Raw genomic sequence first — 19,506 nt, forward strand, 5'->3', positions numbered from 1 at the left:
TCTGAAGTGATCTTTTCTTACTATTTAGAATAAAATTTTAAGTAAATAGCATGTACTCTACATGCTTTTGTATTGTGCATCCACAGTAAATATTGTAAAATTTGGGTACTGTGGCATACATTGGCCATTACATGGGAGGCACATTTGTATTCTGAACTGGTTTGTTCAAGCATCTGGATGTTTCATCTATATTTGCAAGTAACTGGGAGGATTAATTATAGCACAAATTTAATTATAGTACAAATTTAAGAGCATATCTTGGAAACTTAATCACATATTTTCCACTTTTTAAGCACATAAGTACATATTTCTAAAAAGTTAAGCACATAATTATCCAAGCCCTAGTGATGACATTCCTTCTTTTAGAAATGGCTTAGGATAAAGTACCTGGAACAAAGGTATGGATAGTAATGCAGCAGAAAGAATTTGGAAAACAAATGATAGAATGTGTGCAAACAATGTACAAAAAAATTGTTGCAGAAGTGTCCTGACACATGTGGAGAGGGCATAATGATGTTGGAATGAACTGGATTATGACAAGGATGTGTGCTATTACCACTGTTATGGACAAAATTGTGAAGGAGACAAAGATCAAATATGGGGACTGGGGGCTGAAGGTAATGCTGTTTGCATATGATATTTTGGTGTGGGGAGCAAACAGAGAGGAAGTACAAGGGCAGCTCGACATGCTAAGCGAGATTATTGAAAATTGAGGAATGAAAATCAGGGTGGAAAAGGGTAAGACAACGGTGCAGAATGCAGGAGCGAAGGGAGCGGAATTATAAAAGTAAAAGGACTAAACCTTGAAATTTTGGAGAGCTTCAAGTTCTTGGGAAGCAAACTGATGCAGGATGTAGGGTTGGACATGGAGATCAGTTAAAAGATTTAACAGGGAAATTCTTCTACCAGAGTGTGAAAAACCTGGTGTGGATGAAGGTGTAAAGAGGTGATGCATAAGATGTACTAGTGCCCAATACTGACATACGCAGTGGAGAGCTGGAAACTGACAGAAAAGACAGGAGTTACAATCCAGGCCAGTGAAATTAAATTTTTAAGATGATAGGAAAGACAAGTAAGGACAGAGTAAGAAATGGGGACATCAGAAAGGAAACTGGAGTAGAAAAGCTTTACAAAAGAAGAGAAAATGGAGAGAGAGAAACTTAGATGGTTTGAACATATTAAGAGGATGGAAGAGGGAATGATGCCAAAGTGGATGAGGGAGACTCTGATAGAAGGAGGGACAGCAGAAAGGAGATCCAGACTGAGGTGGTTGAAAATGATTAACAATAGTATAACTAGAAGGAACCTGGATTGGAACAGGAGGAACAATGATTGTTGGATAGAAGAAATTGGAAAGGTGCCATAAATATCCCAACTCTGCAGGAGCTGGACAAGGAAAGTGGATGATGATGATGATGATGATGATGATGATGATGATGCTGGAATGCACAACAACTATTTGGGACAATGTGTAGTAGGCCATTGAAATCTTTGAGGCTAAAAAATGAATATAATGTTTTAAAAAATGAGAAGTCTGTGGAAAATACTTTAAGAATTTTTATTTTGAATCTGATGTATATCAGAAAGCCTGACTCCTTGGCTGAATGGTCAGCATTGTGGCCTTTGGTTCAGAGGGCTCTGGGTTTTATTTCCAGCTGAGCTAGGAATTTTAACTATGTTTGGTTAATTCCTCTAGCTCAGGGACTGGGTGTTTGTAATAGTCTTCACCTACACCCAACACCATAGAAATACTGAATGCATCCCTGTACATAGCGATTGCATCAGGAAGGGAATCCGGCTATCAAACAGGACTTAATCCACATTAAGTGCCAACCCCAAATAACTGGGGAAAAGGCAAGAAGGTAGAACGATCTCTGAAGTATGTCTGAAGCATGATCCACATGAACCGATAAAAATATGTGTCAAAACTGAATACAAAATAGGTATTATGAAACTTATTTTATTAAGACAATAGACTTTATGCTTTCTGTATTTATACAGTGCTAATAAAAGGTGCATGCACTTGCACATTTAAGACGCAAATTACTTGATCCAGGGTGGAAATAACTGAATAACTGAATGATGATGTAAAAACAAACAATCCACATATCTCACCAAAACCAAGATTTAATTTACTTTTTCAGTAAATATGGTATCTATTAGTGATGCAAATTCCAGTGCCTCTGCTGGCACTGGTGTGCACAGTGCCAGTGCCAAACGTGTCACCGTGCCAAGACACCGGTGCCGCGGCACTGTCAGTGCTACGATGACTACTTATTCATTGGACTCGTATAAAAATGTTTATGATTCATGTATTGTCAAAAAAAGGAACTACACATAGATATACAGTAACTTATATTAATATTTACATGCAAATTACTACGAAATAACCCTCAAATAAGTTTTCCATTCACATTCAAGAACAGTAATATTTTCACTTGATTAGCAGACAGTCTGTTTCGTCTGTTAGTCAAAATTTGACCAGCTTTCGAAAACACCCTTTCGGCAGGGACGGATGTTGCTACAACACACATCTTCCGGACAGCTAAATAGTAAAGGTTGGGATACTGAAGCTTTCTTCCCAACCACCATTTTAAAGGATCTGCCTGCCTAGCTATTAAGGGGTCTTCCAGGTACCTGTAATAAATAAATATAAACATTATTTCTCTAATCCGAATGTTCAATAACCAAATTTGTGTGTTAGTAGAATGTCACTCTGAATATTTTAAAGTGATTGAAATAATAGCAGCTATAAAAATATACGTAGTTTGCTTACCTGTTTACTTCTACAATAGCCTGAGACATAGGTGTTGAAATTTGTGGTTGCTGACATCTAGCTAAGTCCTCGTTGTAGGTAGCCCATGGTGAAAATTCACCTAGTTCATCTTCATCAGGAACTGTGTCTGTAGCAAGAGGACCTCCAGTTCTCCGCGAACACTCTTCCGGATGGGATCTTAAAATTAAGTCTGCTACATCGGCGATGACATCTTCTTTGATCTTTCTGGCATCAAGAAGATCGTAAAACATGCTTTCTTTCTTGAACCTAGGATCCAAGAACGTACAGGTTGCAAATGTCTTGTTCTTCTCAATGTCTCCGTAGTATTTGGTTAAACCGACCGCTAGCGATTGTATAATTTGCGTCACGGGGGTATGAAACTTCTTTGAATCGATCATTTTCTGGCAGGAAGAAAGTAATCCCTTTCTTAAAACAATCACCTTCGACGCTGATACATATTTGTCCGCACTCATTTCGCGTGTCACTATTTCGAATGGCTTCAAAACTGCACACATTTCCCGAATAATGAGCCATTCTTCCACTGCAATGGCAGGAACCTTAGCATCCAGTACAGCAACCGTGCTTTTCACAGCACTTGAAAGTTTATGGAAGCGTTCGAGCATGTAAAATGTCGAGTTTCACCTAGTTGAAACATCGTGGATGAGTTTTTCGATTGGGAGGTCGTTCTGCTGTAAATAGTTTCTTAGGGCTGCCACTGCTACCGTGCTTCTTTTGAAGTACTCCACGGTTTCCCTCACTTTTTTCAGAACAACTTGTAACTCACTCTGCTTCAACGCAAACTGCACTATTATGTTCAACGTATGAGCGAAACAGCCAAACTTAGTAAATTTACTTCGTTCGATTGCACGAACAATATTCGGAGCATTGTCGGACACAACAATTACAACCTTCTCGTCAATGTTCCATTCATTCGTGATGCGCTTAAGTTGAACACATAGATTTTCCGCAGTATGTCTCTCTGTATACGAGAAACACTCTAACAAGACACTCTGCATTGTCATAGTGTCTGGCAAAATAAAATGGCAGGTGACAGCCATGAAACTTTCTGTATTAAGTGATGTCCAACAGTCAGTAGTTAGACAGACAGTGGGTGGAAGATGAAGGTATTCTCGTACTTTAAGCTGACAAGACTCATACAGAGAGTTTATCAGCGAATGATTTAAAACATATTTTGACGGAAGTTCATAGTCAGGATTCAGAGCTTGAGTGTACTCCACAAATCCAGTGTCCTCAACCAAACTGTACGGCTGTAAGTCCGTGTAGATCATTTTTGCTAACGCGAGGTCTGTTTTCTTCTTTTGAGGAGCAGTTAGTTTTCTTCTGACAAACGCAGTTACCCTCATCTGGTTGTTAGCTTTTGAAATAGGTACCTCTGAAAATGGAGTAGCCGGTGATGTTACAGGTGAGGCAGCTAGATCAAGAGACCGACTAGAACTCGAAGCACTATTTCGACACTCAACTTCCCGTTGTTCATCACTCTTGTTTCTGTTTTCCGGCATCTGAGTCACTTCTCCACCTTGAGGCAAAATCACAGTCGGGTGGCGACGAAGCATATGCCGTTTCAAACATGTTATCGTCGATTTGAACGATATGCAAGATTTACAAATATCACACACTGCTATGTACTTGTTTTTAACATCTGGAGTGAAATAGCTCCACAAAGGGCTAGATTTTCGTCTATCTGCCATTGACACAGAATTCAAGACAATCGATAATATTACAGAAGAGAATACAGCACAGCGTGGCACGGTCTGGCTGCACTTGGTAGCACGGGGTGACCAGTAGGTACTGTAGAAGCGATCTCTCCTGGAAGACTGGCACTGACACCGGCACTGGTCCGAAAAGCACTGGCCTGTACGTGCCGTGCCGTTGACACTAGACAACGGCCGTGACGTGCACAGCCGAGGCATGAGGCAGTCACGTGGCCACACACAATAGTGCTTCGTTCGGTATCAGTGCCAGCCGCCAGTGCCCGCCATACTGTTCGATGTACTCATGGAAAAACAGACTTGTTTGATGTATGTTCTTGCCCTTACAAACAGTATAAATAAGGAGTTGCCCTTCAGAGTCAATATTCACGTCACAAACCTTTTTATTCATGTAAACGTTTCACAGAGTTACTGTATTTTTATAGCAGTGCCACTGGCACTGGTTCATTTTAAATCGTGGCACCGTGCCTACCGTGCCGCCTCTGGCACCAGTGTCAAAGCACGGTGCCAGTGCCTTCCTTACATCACTAGTATCTATATCCATAGAGATCATTTAACGACTGTACAATCTTTATAGGTTAAATTCAATTGTTTTGTTTCTCTCAATTGCTTGGTTTCATAAAAAAATGTTTAATTTAAGGGCCTGTGCTGTTTAAATTTGTCAAGTTCCTTTCTATTTCTGTGAGGGGGGAGCATTAAACCATTGTATGCCCCCTCTGGGTATGGCCTTGATAATTAATGAATACTGATTTTTTTTAAAGATGTTTCATAAGCATTCACCATTAGTCATATTATTAACCAACTGAGTTGCAATACATTGTAGAATGAGCAGAAAGGGACTTTGATAAAAGGGACAATGTTTACATTATTTATTTTTCATTGTAAAACAATGTTTTATCTTATGTAGTAAGTTAGAGGAATCTATCAAATTTCTGCAAACTAAGAGGAACATCATATTCTATTGTATGTATGTTGTGGGTTTCAAAAACAGGTTTTATCTAAATTGTGAAGAGCTGTATTATGGAATTCACATTATAAAGGATTTAGAATTAGACTAAAGGGATTGATGTAGATGGTTGCTTGTTTGCATTTCTTTCCTGAACAAAATAACAATCTTGTAATGATAACCAGGAAATAGCCAGACATTTCCAGGTGTTCATTCTTTAACTGTCTTGTTGATAACACAAGAATGTAAATCAGTTAAATGAAGTGCCATTTTCAATAATATTCATTATTTTGTGAGCAAAATTGTAAGAATTAGAAACATACAATTAATTTTCAGCATTGTTAATAATAGCAACATGCATTCTGCTGAGAAGAAGACAATGCTTCCACTTCATGCAACTGTATTCCATGTTATAAGTACTCATAATCGAAGGTATAATTGTGTCAGGTAGTCCAAATACATTACAAATATGCTGTTAGTTCTTTATTATTTTAAGTTAAAGAATTTTTTTAACTTGCCAGAAAAGGTATTTAACCATTACTGTAATGCTAAAAACAACAGTAGTTTTCCATCATACATTCCTGATGGTAGGTATAACTGAAGAAATTATAATAAAGATTGTCATGTTCCAACAGTACTTGTAGAATGAGAATTATGCTAGCATTTTTCATAAAGTGCATTGGTAGAAACCAAGGTTTTTGAAATTACATTTTCATGACCCGCCAAGTTGTGAGTTCATTGGCAGATTGACATGCAGTTGATGGATGATAGGGATACAGACTGTGTACTTTTTTTTTTTTTGAGCAATCATAAAATATAGCTATCAGAACTTCTACAAAATGATGAATTGCAATCTGATACATACATATACTAATAATGTTTCTGCGCACAATATACAGTATAATGTAGATTTTCATCTTGGGCTATTGATATAATCTGCTGTTTGTTTCTTAACTTCACTGATAAAATTATGAATGCTGAAGAGTGTCTTTTTATTATTTTAGGACGTGAAGATGCCTGACGCATATGAACGACTCCTACTGGATGTCTTTTGTGGATCTCAGATGCACTTTGTACGTTCAGATGAACTCTCTGAAGCATGGAGGATATTTACGCCTCTTCTGCACTACATTGAAGAGCACAAAATTAAACCTATTCCATATGTGTAAGTACTGGAAATACTTATTATACAATGCTAGTAACGTTTTTTGCTCATCACGAGGTTGAGTTACTTTTCCCATATTTCAACTGGGTAGAATTTGCCCATGGATTCAGCCTGAAGTACCATCACATATCTGTAAGTAGTGAATCGGGGCCTGATATGTTCTGCAGCTAAGAAATACAATTCTGTTATTCTTTTACTTTGCCCATGGATTCAGCCTGAAGTACCATCACATATCTGTAAGTAGTGAATCGGGGCCTGATATGTTCTGCAGCTAAGAAATACAATTCTGTTATTCTTTTACTTTGCCCAACTGTCCTGAGAGTTTGAGGAAGGCTTTTAGATTGATTCCAAAGTAGCAGTGCCCGGTAAAAAAAAAATAAAGAATAACGGCCAAGAGGATTCATCACACTGACCATGCATCACCTCGTAATCTGTGGGCCGTTGGGCTGAGCAGCAATTGCTTTGTAGGCCAAGGTCCTTTAGAGCTGTAATGCCATAGGTTCTGTTTGTTTGTTCAGAGTACCAATCAGAAACCTGAATATTAATTAGATTTCAAATTTAACCTATTAAACTATAGGCTTTATGCTGTTCTTCCTGCCAGTGCATCTCACTAGTATCATCTAGGACATTCTCAGTTCCTACGCGAGATTCTGTAGCCTAACACTATTCAATAAGTGGGGCAATTTTTTCGATTTCCAGAGGACCAGTAAATACTACCACAAGGTTTGGATAGGATTACATAACACATTACAAAACAGCAGTTGATATAAATGAACTGTATTGATAAAACACATAGAGTACAGTATAAACACTATAAACAAGGCGGTTACGAGACAAGTACAGCATCCAAGATGGACGAGTTTCAATTATACAAAAACGTGCATAACAGTTTGAAAGAGAAGGTTTGAGAGACAAGATGCTGCATGAGCAGACAGTGGTCCACAACAATGACAGTTTAGTGCGCTCTGACACAGTAGAGAAATTTAAGCTGCCAACAAATGAAATATGCTGGCGGAAAATATAATTCCAACACCAAGAAGACGTTAGTTTAGAGGAATGCAATTTAGGCTAAGCAATTGTCTAGGTAACATATTTATTTGGTTAAAGTTTCCATGTCACTGGTTCATGTATGCACGAGGAGACATGTGACATGCTGGTACACAGTGGCGTTTTGTGATCAATTCCGCCAGTGGGGCCGGATATAAAATTTTTGCTCATGAATATGGGATTGAGACGGGCATTTTTGAAACATTGGTTTCTATACTGTACTAAACTATACTGTACCACAAACATTCCAAAAGACAGTACATATAGCAACATATATTGACCTAAATATATACACTAAATAGTTAATAATAAAGAACAGAACTGAACTCACCAAATAGCACATTACTTATACAGCAGTTGGGCACGCCTATTCTTCTGACTGGTAAACATTTCAATGACTTTGGTGTTGAAGTTAGGAATTTCACCAATTCCCTCCTTATGAATTGAACAAACAGCAAGTGAATCCAGTCTGTTTTGACCCATACTATTCCAAAGGTAATTTTTGACACTTTTTAATGTGCTGAAACTTTGCTCTGCTTCCGCTGTTGAAACTGCAGTAGTCAGTTAAATTTATAGAGATTTGTGTACCTCAGAGAATGATTCTTCGAAGGAATGTTTTATGAATAATGTGAAAAAATCACAGACTGAAGGAATATCTTTAAAGATATCATTGCAATAAATCACTGAAAGTTCATTTCTCAATTTCTCTTGGGAAATAAATGGACTGTAACTCGATGAAAAAGTATTGACTAAATTCATTGGAAAAATTTCTCTGAACATAGCAAACTTTTTCAGATCAATAATTTCGAAACTGCTAAATATACAAGACTGTTGGGATTGGTCTTTCATTTGGTTGATCACTATATCACACACTTCTTTGGCATCTACAGTCCGATTTACATCAGAGTTCTATTTAGACCTTTTTGTTGTTGGAGTAGAACATCCATCTTCATCTACGTGATACCTTTCAGTGTTCTCTCTTATTTCAGAAACAGCTGATTCAAAACGTTGTAAAGCAGTGGATATGGTAACTGCATTGGCACTCTGCATCTGAATCATGTTATACAAAATATCAACATGTTTCATCATCTCATAGAAGAATTTCAGGCTTATTGTCCTTCATGTACCACAATATGATAACTAATTGACTTTGGCAAGTAATGTCTTGCTTCATCTGCCAACACAGAAACAAAGGTTGCAGCGTTGATATCTTTGACCAAGTCTTCAATGTACACTTGATACTCGTACATACAATCTAATTGTTCATTCTGTATAATGTGCGACGTATATTTAGAAACTGATGTGCGAGTGCTGTTCAGATGATCATCTAACACACTATCAAGATTACCAAGAAGATATAACAAATCTAAGAAATTACCATGGTTTGCTGAGTCCTGTATTTCATTATAGTCCCTCAGCGCTAACTTGTGAGTTCCACAAAATTTTGAGCACTCTTCTATTCTATTTAGTAGGTGTTTATTTTTTGTGAATACTTCATTATGTTTCTGGATTGAGATTTTATATGCAGAGTCAATTTGTGCACCAATGTTAATAGTTCCAAATATTTTGTATTTATGGGCATTTTCTTAGTGTGCTTTCCTCATGTGTTTTAATTCGTTGACTTAAATATTTTAGATCCTTACACTCAGTTGTTGACCACAATCCTTCACCACGAAATAACTCACAGTAGAAACAAAACAGACTTTGTTTATCTTCACTCACAGTTAACCATGACTTTTTACTGAACCATGTATTACAGAAAGTTCTCTTTTTCTTGCCATCAAGTTGAGATAACGTGAAATAATTTGGTTGCTAAGCACCTAAACGTTTAATTTGTATCTTTACTTCTAGACCTAATGAAATTGAAGGGTGTTTTTAATAAACAATCCACTCGGTTCACCTTAAATTAAGCACTCGCTTGTCCACCAAACAATTGAGAATTGCCGTACCGCAATAATGACACTTCTGCGCAGCGCGCCGACTTTGGGGGGACAAGGCGTTTTCTGACACCCAAAAATTCTCCTCCTAGATATTAAGTCCCCTTAAAACATGGAGTTCGGTAGTCTTCAGAGGCTGCTCAGGCATTAAATCTGGAGAAAGTGGTAAGTGGTTTTATATCAAGAAATGAGATTAGAAAGTGGGGCATTCCTTCAGAGAACTACATATCCCAATGGAGACTTATTCAGGTGGTACAGCTGGTGGTAGAGTTTTTCACATTTCGTATCATGAAATGCATAATATAGAGTACGGCAATAGGAAATTTATTAAGAAGATGTATTTATGAAGCAAGTTGTAATTTTTTTACTTGTGATTATTTTTGATAGCTTTGTACATAAAAACATTCATTCAAAAATATTTATTTATCGATCAAGTTCTATTTTTCTGTTTACTTGTGAATATTATTGAAAACTCCGTACATACGACTCGTTCAAAAATGTATTTGAGAGACTCGCTCTATTACTGCTCTGTTTTTCTTTTTTTTCTGTTTGTTGTGAATATAGGAATGTTTGCATTAATAGTTGTTCCTCATTTCACGTGCCTGTGTTCAAGTTAATCATGCCCCTACCCAAAGTCGGCGCTCCTGCCCAATGAAACTTGAAATAAAGCCAGCTCAACGGGCCAGCTTCCTCTGGCCCCAAACGACGCGATAACTCTCCAGTAACACCCATGAACACTGCCACTCTGCCAGGCATCCGAGGAGGGGCTGTAAGCCAGTCGACTGATGCGCCGCTGAGAACACGTGGGGAGGCGAGGTGGTTGGGGCCAGCAGAGGCTGGCCCATTCACACGGAACAAAGGCCATTGATGGACTATTAGCATTGAAGATCATACTTGCTTCTTAGTGTTTGCAGTAACAACTACAAATAATAAATCACAAAGGATTACAAAGCTGGGGCCCAGCCCCTATGGCCTTTATAGTAGATCCGCCCCTGCTGGTGCATTAATAACCACTGTAGTCGCCACAATTTTGAATGCAAGCATGCATTGTGTCCTACAGGTGCTGTATATCAGTGTATGGGATGGAGTTAAATGCCTGTTGCACTTGGTCAGTCAAATCAGCAACGGTTAATGCTGGTATTGCATAATGTCCCACATGTGCTCAATGGGTGAAAGGTCTGGTGATCTCAAAGGCCAAGGCAACTAGATGATACTCTGTAAAGGATGTTGACTGACAGTAGCAGTATGAGGATGAGCGTGATCCTGTTGGAACCCCCCCCAGCCCCTGAATACTAAGAACGAATGACAGCACAACAGGTTCAATCACCAGTCTTATGTACAAGTCCGCTGTCAAGGTTCTTGGTATAATGACGAAAGTGTTCCCTAGACAATAACTCCTGATGGAGGTCCAGTGTGTTGTTGCCGCAGATAGCTTGGCTCGCACCTGGCCTCCTCCTTCCCAATCTACGACCATTACTGGCACCGAGACAGAAAGGGCTCTCATCTGAAAACACAACAGATCTTCACTCCACCCTCCAATGAGCTCTAGCTTGACACCACTGAAGTTGCTAGTGTAAGTGATTCAGAGTTGCTGTTGCTGTTGTTGTTGTTGATGTTGTTGTTGTTGTTGTTGTTGTTGTTGTACATATAGGTATATACATTATCATTATAGACTGTAAAGCCTTTCAGCGTTTAGTCTGCAAGCCTCTGTGAATTTACTAAACGTCGCCACAATCCTCTATTTGCAACTAGTGCTGTGGCCTCATTTAGTTGTATACCTCTTATCTTTAAATTGTTAGAAACTGAGTCTAACCATCGTCTTGGTCTACCTCTACTTATCAGCCGGTGTTTAGGCAGACATCATTTAAAGTTTCAATTTTGGTTCAAAAGTGGAAATAGAAGCATCTTTCATGCAACTCTTTGCTTGTCGCAACCAATGAAATTCGCCGGTGCGTGCGCCAAACGTTAGTCAGCTGTCATCTTCCTACACATTACTCAAATATGGCTAAGCATGAGCATGACTTGCCCCCAGATAAGAATATCACTTTCAGTGGATATTAAATCTCATAATATTATTGACACTAAAGCGTCACGCCATCATACGAGGATGTGTAGCTTTGATTATAGTGTTGTTACGGATAGTATAATCTAAATAGCTTCAGCAAAGGGAAAGTGAGAGCAGTGGTACTATGTAACCGAATGAGTTGTATGGGCCGTATAGATGTAGCTTGCATTCTGGAGATCATAGGTTTGAAACGCACCACCGGTAGCCCTGAAGATTGCTTTCCATAGTTTCCCCATTTTTATACCAGGCAAATTCTAGGGCTGTTATTATGGCCATAGCTCTTCTTTCCCAGTCCTTGCCTTTTCCGATTTCATAGTTACCAAAAATGTATCTGAATTAGCACAACGATTATAAAAAGAACCTACTTTTTAGTTGTCACTATTATGTGTGCTTACTTGGCAGTAAATATAAGTGAATCCCTCCTGGTTGATGTATGTGACAGCCCTTTGACGATCAGAATAAGTAATTCTCATATGGATGTAGTTGAAGTGACCTATGTATAATAAAACATGTTGGTTGCCAAGAATTGTAGTCAAGTTGACAGTTACCGGACTGTCCCTCATGTCAGTCTCAAGAAACAAGTATCTTGAAAAGCGAAGTCATATTATAAACTGTACCTCCCCGTACATTTCAAATTAATCCCTGCGATTTCGCAGCAGACGACCCACAGAAAGGCCATAGGACTAACCTTTCTTATAACCTTCGTCTGTCCTCCAATCACCTATGGCCTTACCGCTCAGGTAGCTGTAGCTCATTCCAATCCCAATTTTTACCGTCCATCCTATCCCTTGAACGATGTACCATTCGCCATGCACTCTGCTTTCCTTTCACGTTCCCTACTTCAGACTTCTATGATATCTTCCCGTTCTCCAAACTCTGTTCCTACGTCCTCTTACATTTTCAATGCGCTGTCCTCCATGCCCTCACCCAGGATCACCCCTTCCTTTCCCATTTCCTCCAAGACCCACCCCCTCTCTCCCCACACTTCATCCGGACTCCCTTTCACCTATACTGCTCCCCACTCCCATCCTATGGTGGTGCCCGACCCTGTGGCTGACTCTGAACTGTGAAAGAACTCCCAACCCAGACTCCCAATATGCCATGCCCTTCATACAAGTTCTTCATGCTCCATCCCTGTGTTGTGCATGTGCTGGCGTCGGCATCCTTCCCAAACTCATTATAAAGTATAGTTCGTGAACCTTTTCTTGAGCTCTAGTTTCCATTCAGCACTATGGAGCTCAGGGCTCAAGAAAAGGTTTGTGTACTATACATATACATGCACCCATTTATATATTAAATCAACCATGCACCATCGTAGTCTCACCTCACACATACAGTAGCGACATTAAATATTTTGACAAAACGTACTTTGACGAGACAATATATAAATTTTTGTACTTTATTCGGTGGAAGGCGTTGCATTTGCTGTGAAACCAAATTAACAGCATTATATGCTCTAGTAGAAACAACTCCGACTCGTTGGCTGAATGGTCAGCGTCCTGGCCTTCGGTTCAGAGGGTCCCAGGTTCGGTTCCCGGCCAGGTCGGGGATTTTAATCGCTTCTGATTAATTCTTGCAGCTTGGGGACTGGGTGTTTGTGTCCATGCCAACACTTTCCTCTTCATATTTAGACAACACACCACACTACCAACCATCACAGAAACACGCAATAGTGATTACATCCCTCCTTATAAGGTTGGCCTCAGGAAGGGCATCTGGCTGTAAAACAGGGCCAAATCCACATGTGCGATGCAGTTCGCACCCGCGACCCCACAGGTGTGGGGAAAAAGCGGTAGGAAAAAAATGCTCTAGTACAAACAAAAAACAGAAAATTCTACCTTTCCGGATGGTTTAGAGCTTGTTAGTATTTGGTTGCAAAGCCTTTTGACTTAATGACTGCGGCACAGCGCAAGGGCATGAAGTCAGTCAAGTGGCTCTGGGGTATTTTCTTCCATTCTTCGCTCAAACAGTATAGAAGTCCGGCCCTCGTGTTGAATGTCCTTTGCCTCGGCGTTCGGCCCACTTCTTCCCACAAATGCTCTATTGGATTTAATACTGGCTCTGGCTTGGCCAATCAAGCACCCTAATTTTACTCTTCTTGAGAAAGTCTTTGACGTTATATGAGGCATGCTTGGGATCGTTCTCCTGTTGAAATGTCCAATGATGCCTCCACTATATGCACTAGCCATGTGTCTTGGTAGGTGTGTTAGTTACCAACTGATAAGCCCAAATTGGCACACTGGAGTTAAATGCTGGCAACCAAGAATGAGTTAGCTGGAAAATTTACATTGTCCAATAACGGACGATTTATATTGGAATAACGAATTTACTCATTCAGGACAACAGTATTTCAGTTTCCTTATGGGAATCAATGTCTACATCAACTGTCACATCAAGCCATAGTTCTGCATGTTATGGAGCCTTCTTCCTGGTCTTTTTCCTAATTTTTTGGGGTTGGGACATGTGAGGATTTGGTCCTATTTTACAGCTGGATGCCCTTTCTGACACTATCCCTATGTGAAGGAATGTAATATTCTATTCTGTTACTTGTTTTTATGATGCTTAGTAGTGTGATGTGTTGTGTGTACTGAGGCAAACACAAACACCCAGTCCCCAAGCCATAGGAATTAACAATGCACAGTTAAAATCCCATACCTGGCTGGGGATCAAACTCAGAGCCCACTGAACAGAAAGCCACTGAGTTGACCGTTCAGCCAAGGAGCTGGACTTCTACATGTTATAGGGGCCGATGACCTAGATGTTAGGCCCCTTTACACAACAAGCATGGCAACTTTTTTTTTTTTTGCACGAATGCAGGATCTACCAGAGAAATGTATGAATAATGACAAGTAGGTTTACCATATGCTACAGAGAGTACAGTAACCTTCAGAGTAGTCCCCTAGATTGTCCGCTACACATGTGTGAGATGTCACCTCACCATGTGTGAATTTTGCAGTCTCATGTTTCACAGCAGTGGCAATATCCTCACATGTCCCGGACTGTCTCCCACACAATGGGTTATATGAATAAAAATGAGATGTATCTGGTGAGACAGAGCCCAAAGGTGGATTGAGACTGAAGTCATTTGTGAGACAGATCTTGCCGTGCAGATGAATAAAATTTGTTTCCCGGTAACAAGATGTATCTCCATTGCTTGAGATGTATCTCGCACACTGGCCTTGGTAACTATCAGCTGACACCACAGTTGTATAAATACCACCTCATGGAGGAACGATTTTAAACACCTCGTGATGCAGCTCAGTCATTTATAGTTCTTCTGATTTAGTTACTTGAGAACAACAGTGATAGAGGGAGAAATTGTTCAGATACTGGCTCATTTGATGAAGATTATACAAAAGTACGATGAAGTGATCTTTATAGTCTCAGCTTCCCAAAATGTGTTGCAGGGAAACTGCCACAGTGGGTTGCATACACAACAAATGCTGTGATCTTTTAAATACTGAGTTAACGGCAGCATAAATCTCAACAAGAAGACATAATAAATATGAAAATCATGTCAATAGAGCAGTAATTTTCTGCCTTGAAATTATCCTTGCATATACCAAAGTGTAACTATTGAAATAAATCAAAAATAAACTCCACGGTGCTACAGCCCTGTTGGGTCTTGTCCTACAAGAAATTGTTCAGATACTGGCTCATTTGATGAAGATTATACAAAAGTACGATGAAGTGATCTTTATAGTCTCAGCTTCCCAAAATGTGTTGCAGGGAAACTGCCACAGTGGGTTGCATACACAACAAATGCTGTGATCTTTTAAATACTGAGTTAACGGCAGCATAAATCTCAACAAGAAGACATAATAAATATGAAAATCATGTCAATAGAGCAGTAATTTTCTGCCTTGAAATTATCCTTGCATATACCAAAGTGTAACTATTGAAATAAATCAAAAATAAACTCCACGGTGCTACAGCCCTGTTGGGTCTTGTCCTACAAAGCGGACACTGCTCAGCCCGAAGCCATCAAATTACAAGGAGACAAGTGTTCAGCACAACGAATGCTCTTGGCCGTTATTCTTGATTTTACTAGACCGGGGGGTTATCTCACCTTCAGATAGCCCCTCACTTGTTCTCATGTAGGCTGAGTGGACCTCGAATCAGCCCTTCTCTTCAGGTAAAAAACCCTGACCTGAACGGTAATGAGCTACCACCACAACCATCATCATCATCATCATCATCATCATCATCATCATCATCATCAGGTGTTTGAAGGGGAACCCAGGGCCTCTCAACTTGGAGTTGGAGACCACAAGGTCCTTACCTGAGTCTGGTATTGCTTCCACTTACTTGTGCATGCTCCTCATTTTCATCTTTGCTATCCGACCTCTCTTGGTTAACTCTTGTTCCTTTCCAACTCCGACAGTATTAGTTTTGTGAGTCCTTGATTTTCATGTTCATATTGGCCCTAACCTTCCTTCAACTGATATCTTCATTCTTCTAAGAGTTGGACCTCTTCCTTCTGATTAGAGTTAAGAGAGGACGGTTGTGCAGTAGTATTTCCTCCTAAAACAATAATAATTACCACCACCAGAATGAGGGCATCGTCAAACAAATAGTAAGGGGCACGTAGGGTATGAAAATGAGACTCCCTATGCCTCGCAAACCCAACACCTTCAGAGTAAGGAACCTGCTGCCAATAAGTCGAAACAGTACCAGACTCAACTAGGGCCCCGTGGTCACCAACCCTTGCTCCCAAGTTAAGAGCTGATAAGGCCCCCTTTTAGTCACATCTTATGACAGGGAGGGGTACCGTGGAGGTATTATACCACCCCACCTACTTCTAACTGGTCCTATAACTTCATGAAACGTGTAACTTCCTTGCTACTTGATTTTTACATTTTACAATGCTTGCAATAGCTTTTGAAAATTGCATCCAGGTTTCTGCTTGTGACCTAATTGCTCTAACTACCTGCCAAAGTGTTCCCTGGTTGAAACTTATATCTTCAGCTACACCACACTACTTTCAAACCCGGGGTCACCTATGTTATGCCAAAAAGGAATTTCTCCTCGTTTGTAAGAGCTCCATCTCTTTTCTTGTACTGGCTCCAAAACATTGTGATAATCCACATTTTCTTTATGAAACCCATAGAGATCCTTATAGTTACATTCATGAGAATCTCATTGTGCTTTATACATTTTTCTCCTCCATTTTAAAACCATCATTAAGTTCGCCATCACATTTTTAGCCCAATGTCACCTACTGGACAGTCTCAAGAAATTCTGAGATCTATCTCCAACCACTGAGATGAAGCTCCAGTTCATTCATCTACATTTGGAGACGTATCTCTAAGATAATCTGCTAACAAGATGTATCTCAAGGGGCAAAAGGCACTGTTGAGACGAAGCATTTTTAAACATCTACATTTGAGATATATCTCAATGTTTGTGAGACAAGTGATAGATCTCAGGTTTATTCATATGATGCAATGGTTCTTCCACTTTGGAGATGAGGGCAAAATTGCATGGAGACAGGTCCGGTGTGTATGGTGGGTGTCCCAATACTTCCCACTCCACTTTCCACTTCTGCATGGAGCCTGTCTCACTACTGTTGTCCCATCGCCCTGTGTGTGGTACCTGTCCAATGCACCACCATCTTGTGCTGTGTCCAATTACTATGAGTGTTGAGATTTCCTGGACATATGGCCATTGTACGGTAGCTCCATGCAAATGTGAGGAAAAAAGTAGTTGCCGTGACTTATACCCCAACCCTCATAAATTTAACCTCTCAGCGTGGGACTACTTCCACTACCTAGCTACCCTATGCTGCGGGAGGAGTATAGCACCAAGCACACTATAAGTGTAGGCTTTTAGTTAATCGGGCGTAAATGACAAGTGGTTCCATGAATTTTACCAAAATGTTCTGTTTGTTATTAGTGCACAAACACACAAACAGCATAATTTACTGGAAGTACCTAAGGTCAGTAAAGTGGAGGAATTTTCTGATGCTTTCAAATTGAACAAGAGATATGGCTGAACCAAATATAGGAGTAGCCAGAACCTGTTTTATTTTTTGAGAAATAAGACTTTAGTACAGGTTTCTGTACTTTGCTCATTAACATACACAATGCAAAAAATACACACATTTCCTCCAAAGTAATCATTACACATTTGTTTACCCTCGATCAGAATGGATATAACATACCATGTGACCACATGGGTGTTGAGCATAAATATCTGCCTATTCTACTATCATCTGTACGAAACTGACAGTAGAAAAGAACTGAAAATTTTTCACACAGGATATAAGCAGCACCTTGCAGAATTCTGAGACCCATAATCTGCCGTAAACATTTCCCTGTACCCTCTGTAATTATCCATGTCTTCTCACACAAACCACCATCAATAACATTATGGCCAATATTTTCCCGTGTATCAAAAGCAACATCAAAGTCACTATCACTACTTTCAGTCTCAAATTCTATATCCTAGTCCTTGTTTAATGAAACTAAACTTTCTGTATCATTATTCGGTAAAACATAATTAATTTTTGAATTTGTGATCACAAGAAAATGTTTAGCTGCAACGATGTCAACAACAGAACTTGATGGTTTTTCAGATGTGATATATCATATGTAATCGATAAAAACTCGATAGATATACGCATCAAATGAAAGGTCAATGCTTCATCTATAGATATATCTTATTACATTTGTTAGATAGAAGCACAAAGCAGAAGCTGCTACGCTCATGCAATGTATATCACTCCGCAACAGAGAGCTTTGGAGAGTCTACGTGCAGTGTACGGCACTCCACGTTGAGTGGTTAAAAATAATCCATACTGAAAATGCACTTGTCTATTCCTGGCAGATACGAATATTGAATTGTTCATGTTTATTTTTGCAGCATAGTAAAATGTTCCAACCCGTGTAATATTTTAAACATTGATCATTAATTTTGTATGTCATTTCTTCTTTCAGTTATGGTTCTCGTGGCCCAAAAGAAGCCGATGAAATGTGTGCAAAAAATAACTTCAAGTATTATGGATCATATAAATGGGTGCAACCAAGTCTGTGATGGATGAGAGAACAGACAAGATTTATCCTACTTCTGTAATATGTAATAAAATTATTCATGATAATGATTAATACAAAAGGAAAATACAGATGGAAAGTAATGATTACACAAGAGGGACCACATTAAATGTGTTTGAATTCACTTCAGTCTCTTTATTTGCAGTAGTGGCCGTGTGCACACTCGTAACACTTGTATACTTCTTCAAACATGAAGAGGAAGTGCGGTGTAGCACAAGTCCTGGTCTCCACTCATTCCTTGGAATACAATACTGCTTTTAAAGAGTGTTTCAGAGTTCATTACACACCTTCCTTTTTTCCTTTTCTTTTGTATGTACAGAACCTCATGGACATCTAATCTGTGGTGCACAGAAACATTATAAGTACCAGTACACACTATGACTAGTAGCCTGTTTCAGCTTATAATCTTCATTTTTCTTTCCATATTTATCGTAAGAACATTCCCACCCCCCCAGTTCTCAATCAGTGAGGAGAAGATGAGCTATATATACATGTTTTACCTCAAATGGGTTCAATATTTACAGAGTAAGTAGCATGCAACAAGTGAGGGGAAAAAAACAGGTCCTATAAACATTGGTCGCAAACCCAATATTTTCAGAGTTCTGGTCTGCTCCAACTACCATCAGTGATCACCATATCCTCGATCTGCTCATCACATGGGCTCCATGTACCGCCATCCATTGCAATGCAGACTTCCACCCTACGTTTCATGGAATCACTTATTCATTGGAACACCCCTGGCTGTTGCCGGATTGCATCACGGGCATTGAACATGCGTTCTTATAGTG

The 19,506-nt window shown here is 39.5% G+C and overlaps 1 protein-coding gene across 3 annotated transcripts in view; it reads left to right on the forward strand.

The window, feature by feature from the left end:
- Positions 1 to 18,842, forward strand: part of Zw (glucose-6-phosphate 1-dehydrogenase Zw) — a 320,290-nt gene extending 301,448 nt beyond the window's left edge. For all 3 annotated transcript variants that reach the window (XM_067141795.2, XM_067141797.2, XM_067141796.2), the window contains exons 9-10: positions 6,457 to 6,617; positions 18,605 to 18,842. In XM_067141795.2, the coding sequence (XP_066997896.2) occupies positions 6,457 to 6,617; positions 18,605 to 18,701 (258 nt within the window). In that variant the 3' untranslated portion in view covers positions 18,702 to 18,842. The remainder of the gene's footprint in view (positions 1 to 6,456; positions 6,618 to 18,604) is intronic.
- The last annotated feature ends 664 nt before the right edge of the window (positions 18,843 to 19,506 follow it).

The sequence above is a fragment of the Anabrus simplex genome, chromosome 2, assembly GCF_040414725.1.
Source record: "Anabrus simplex isolate iqAnaSimp1 chromosome 2, ASM4041472v1, whole genome shotgun sequence".
Lineage (NCBI taxonomy): Eukaryota > Metazoa > Arthropoda > Insecta > Orthoptera > Tettigoniidae > Anabrus > Anabrus simplex.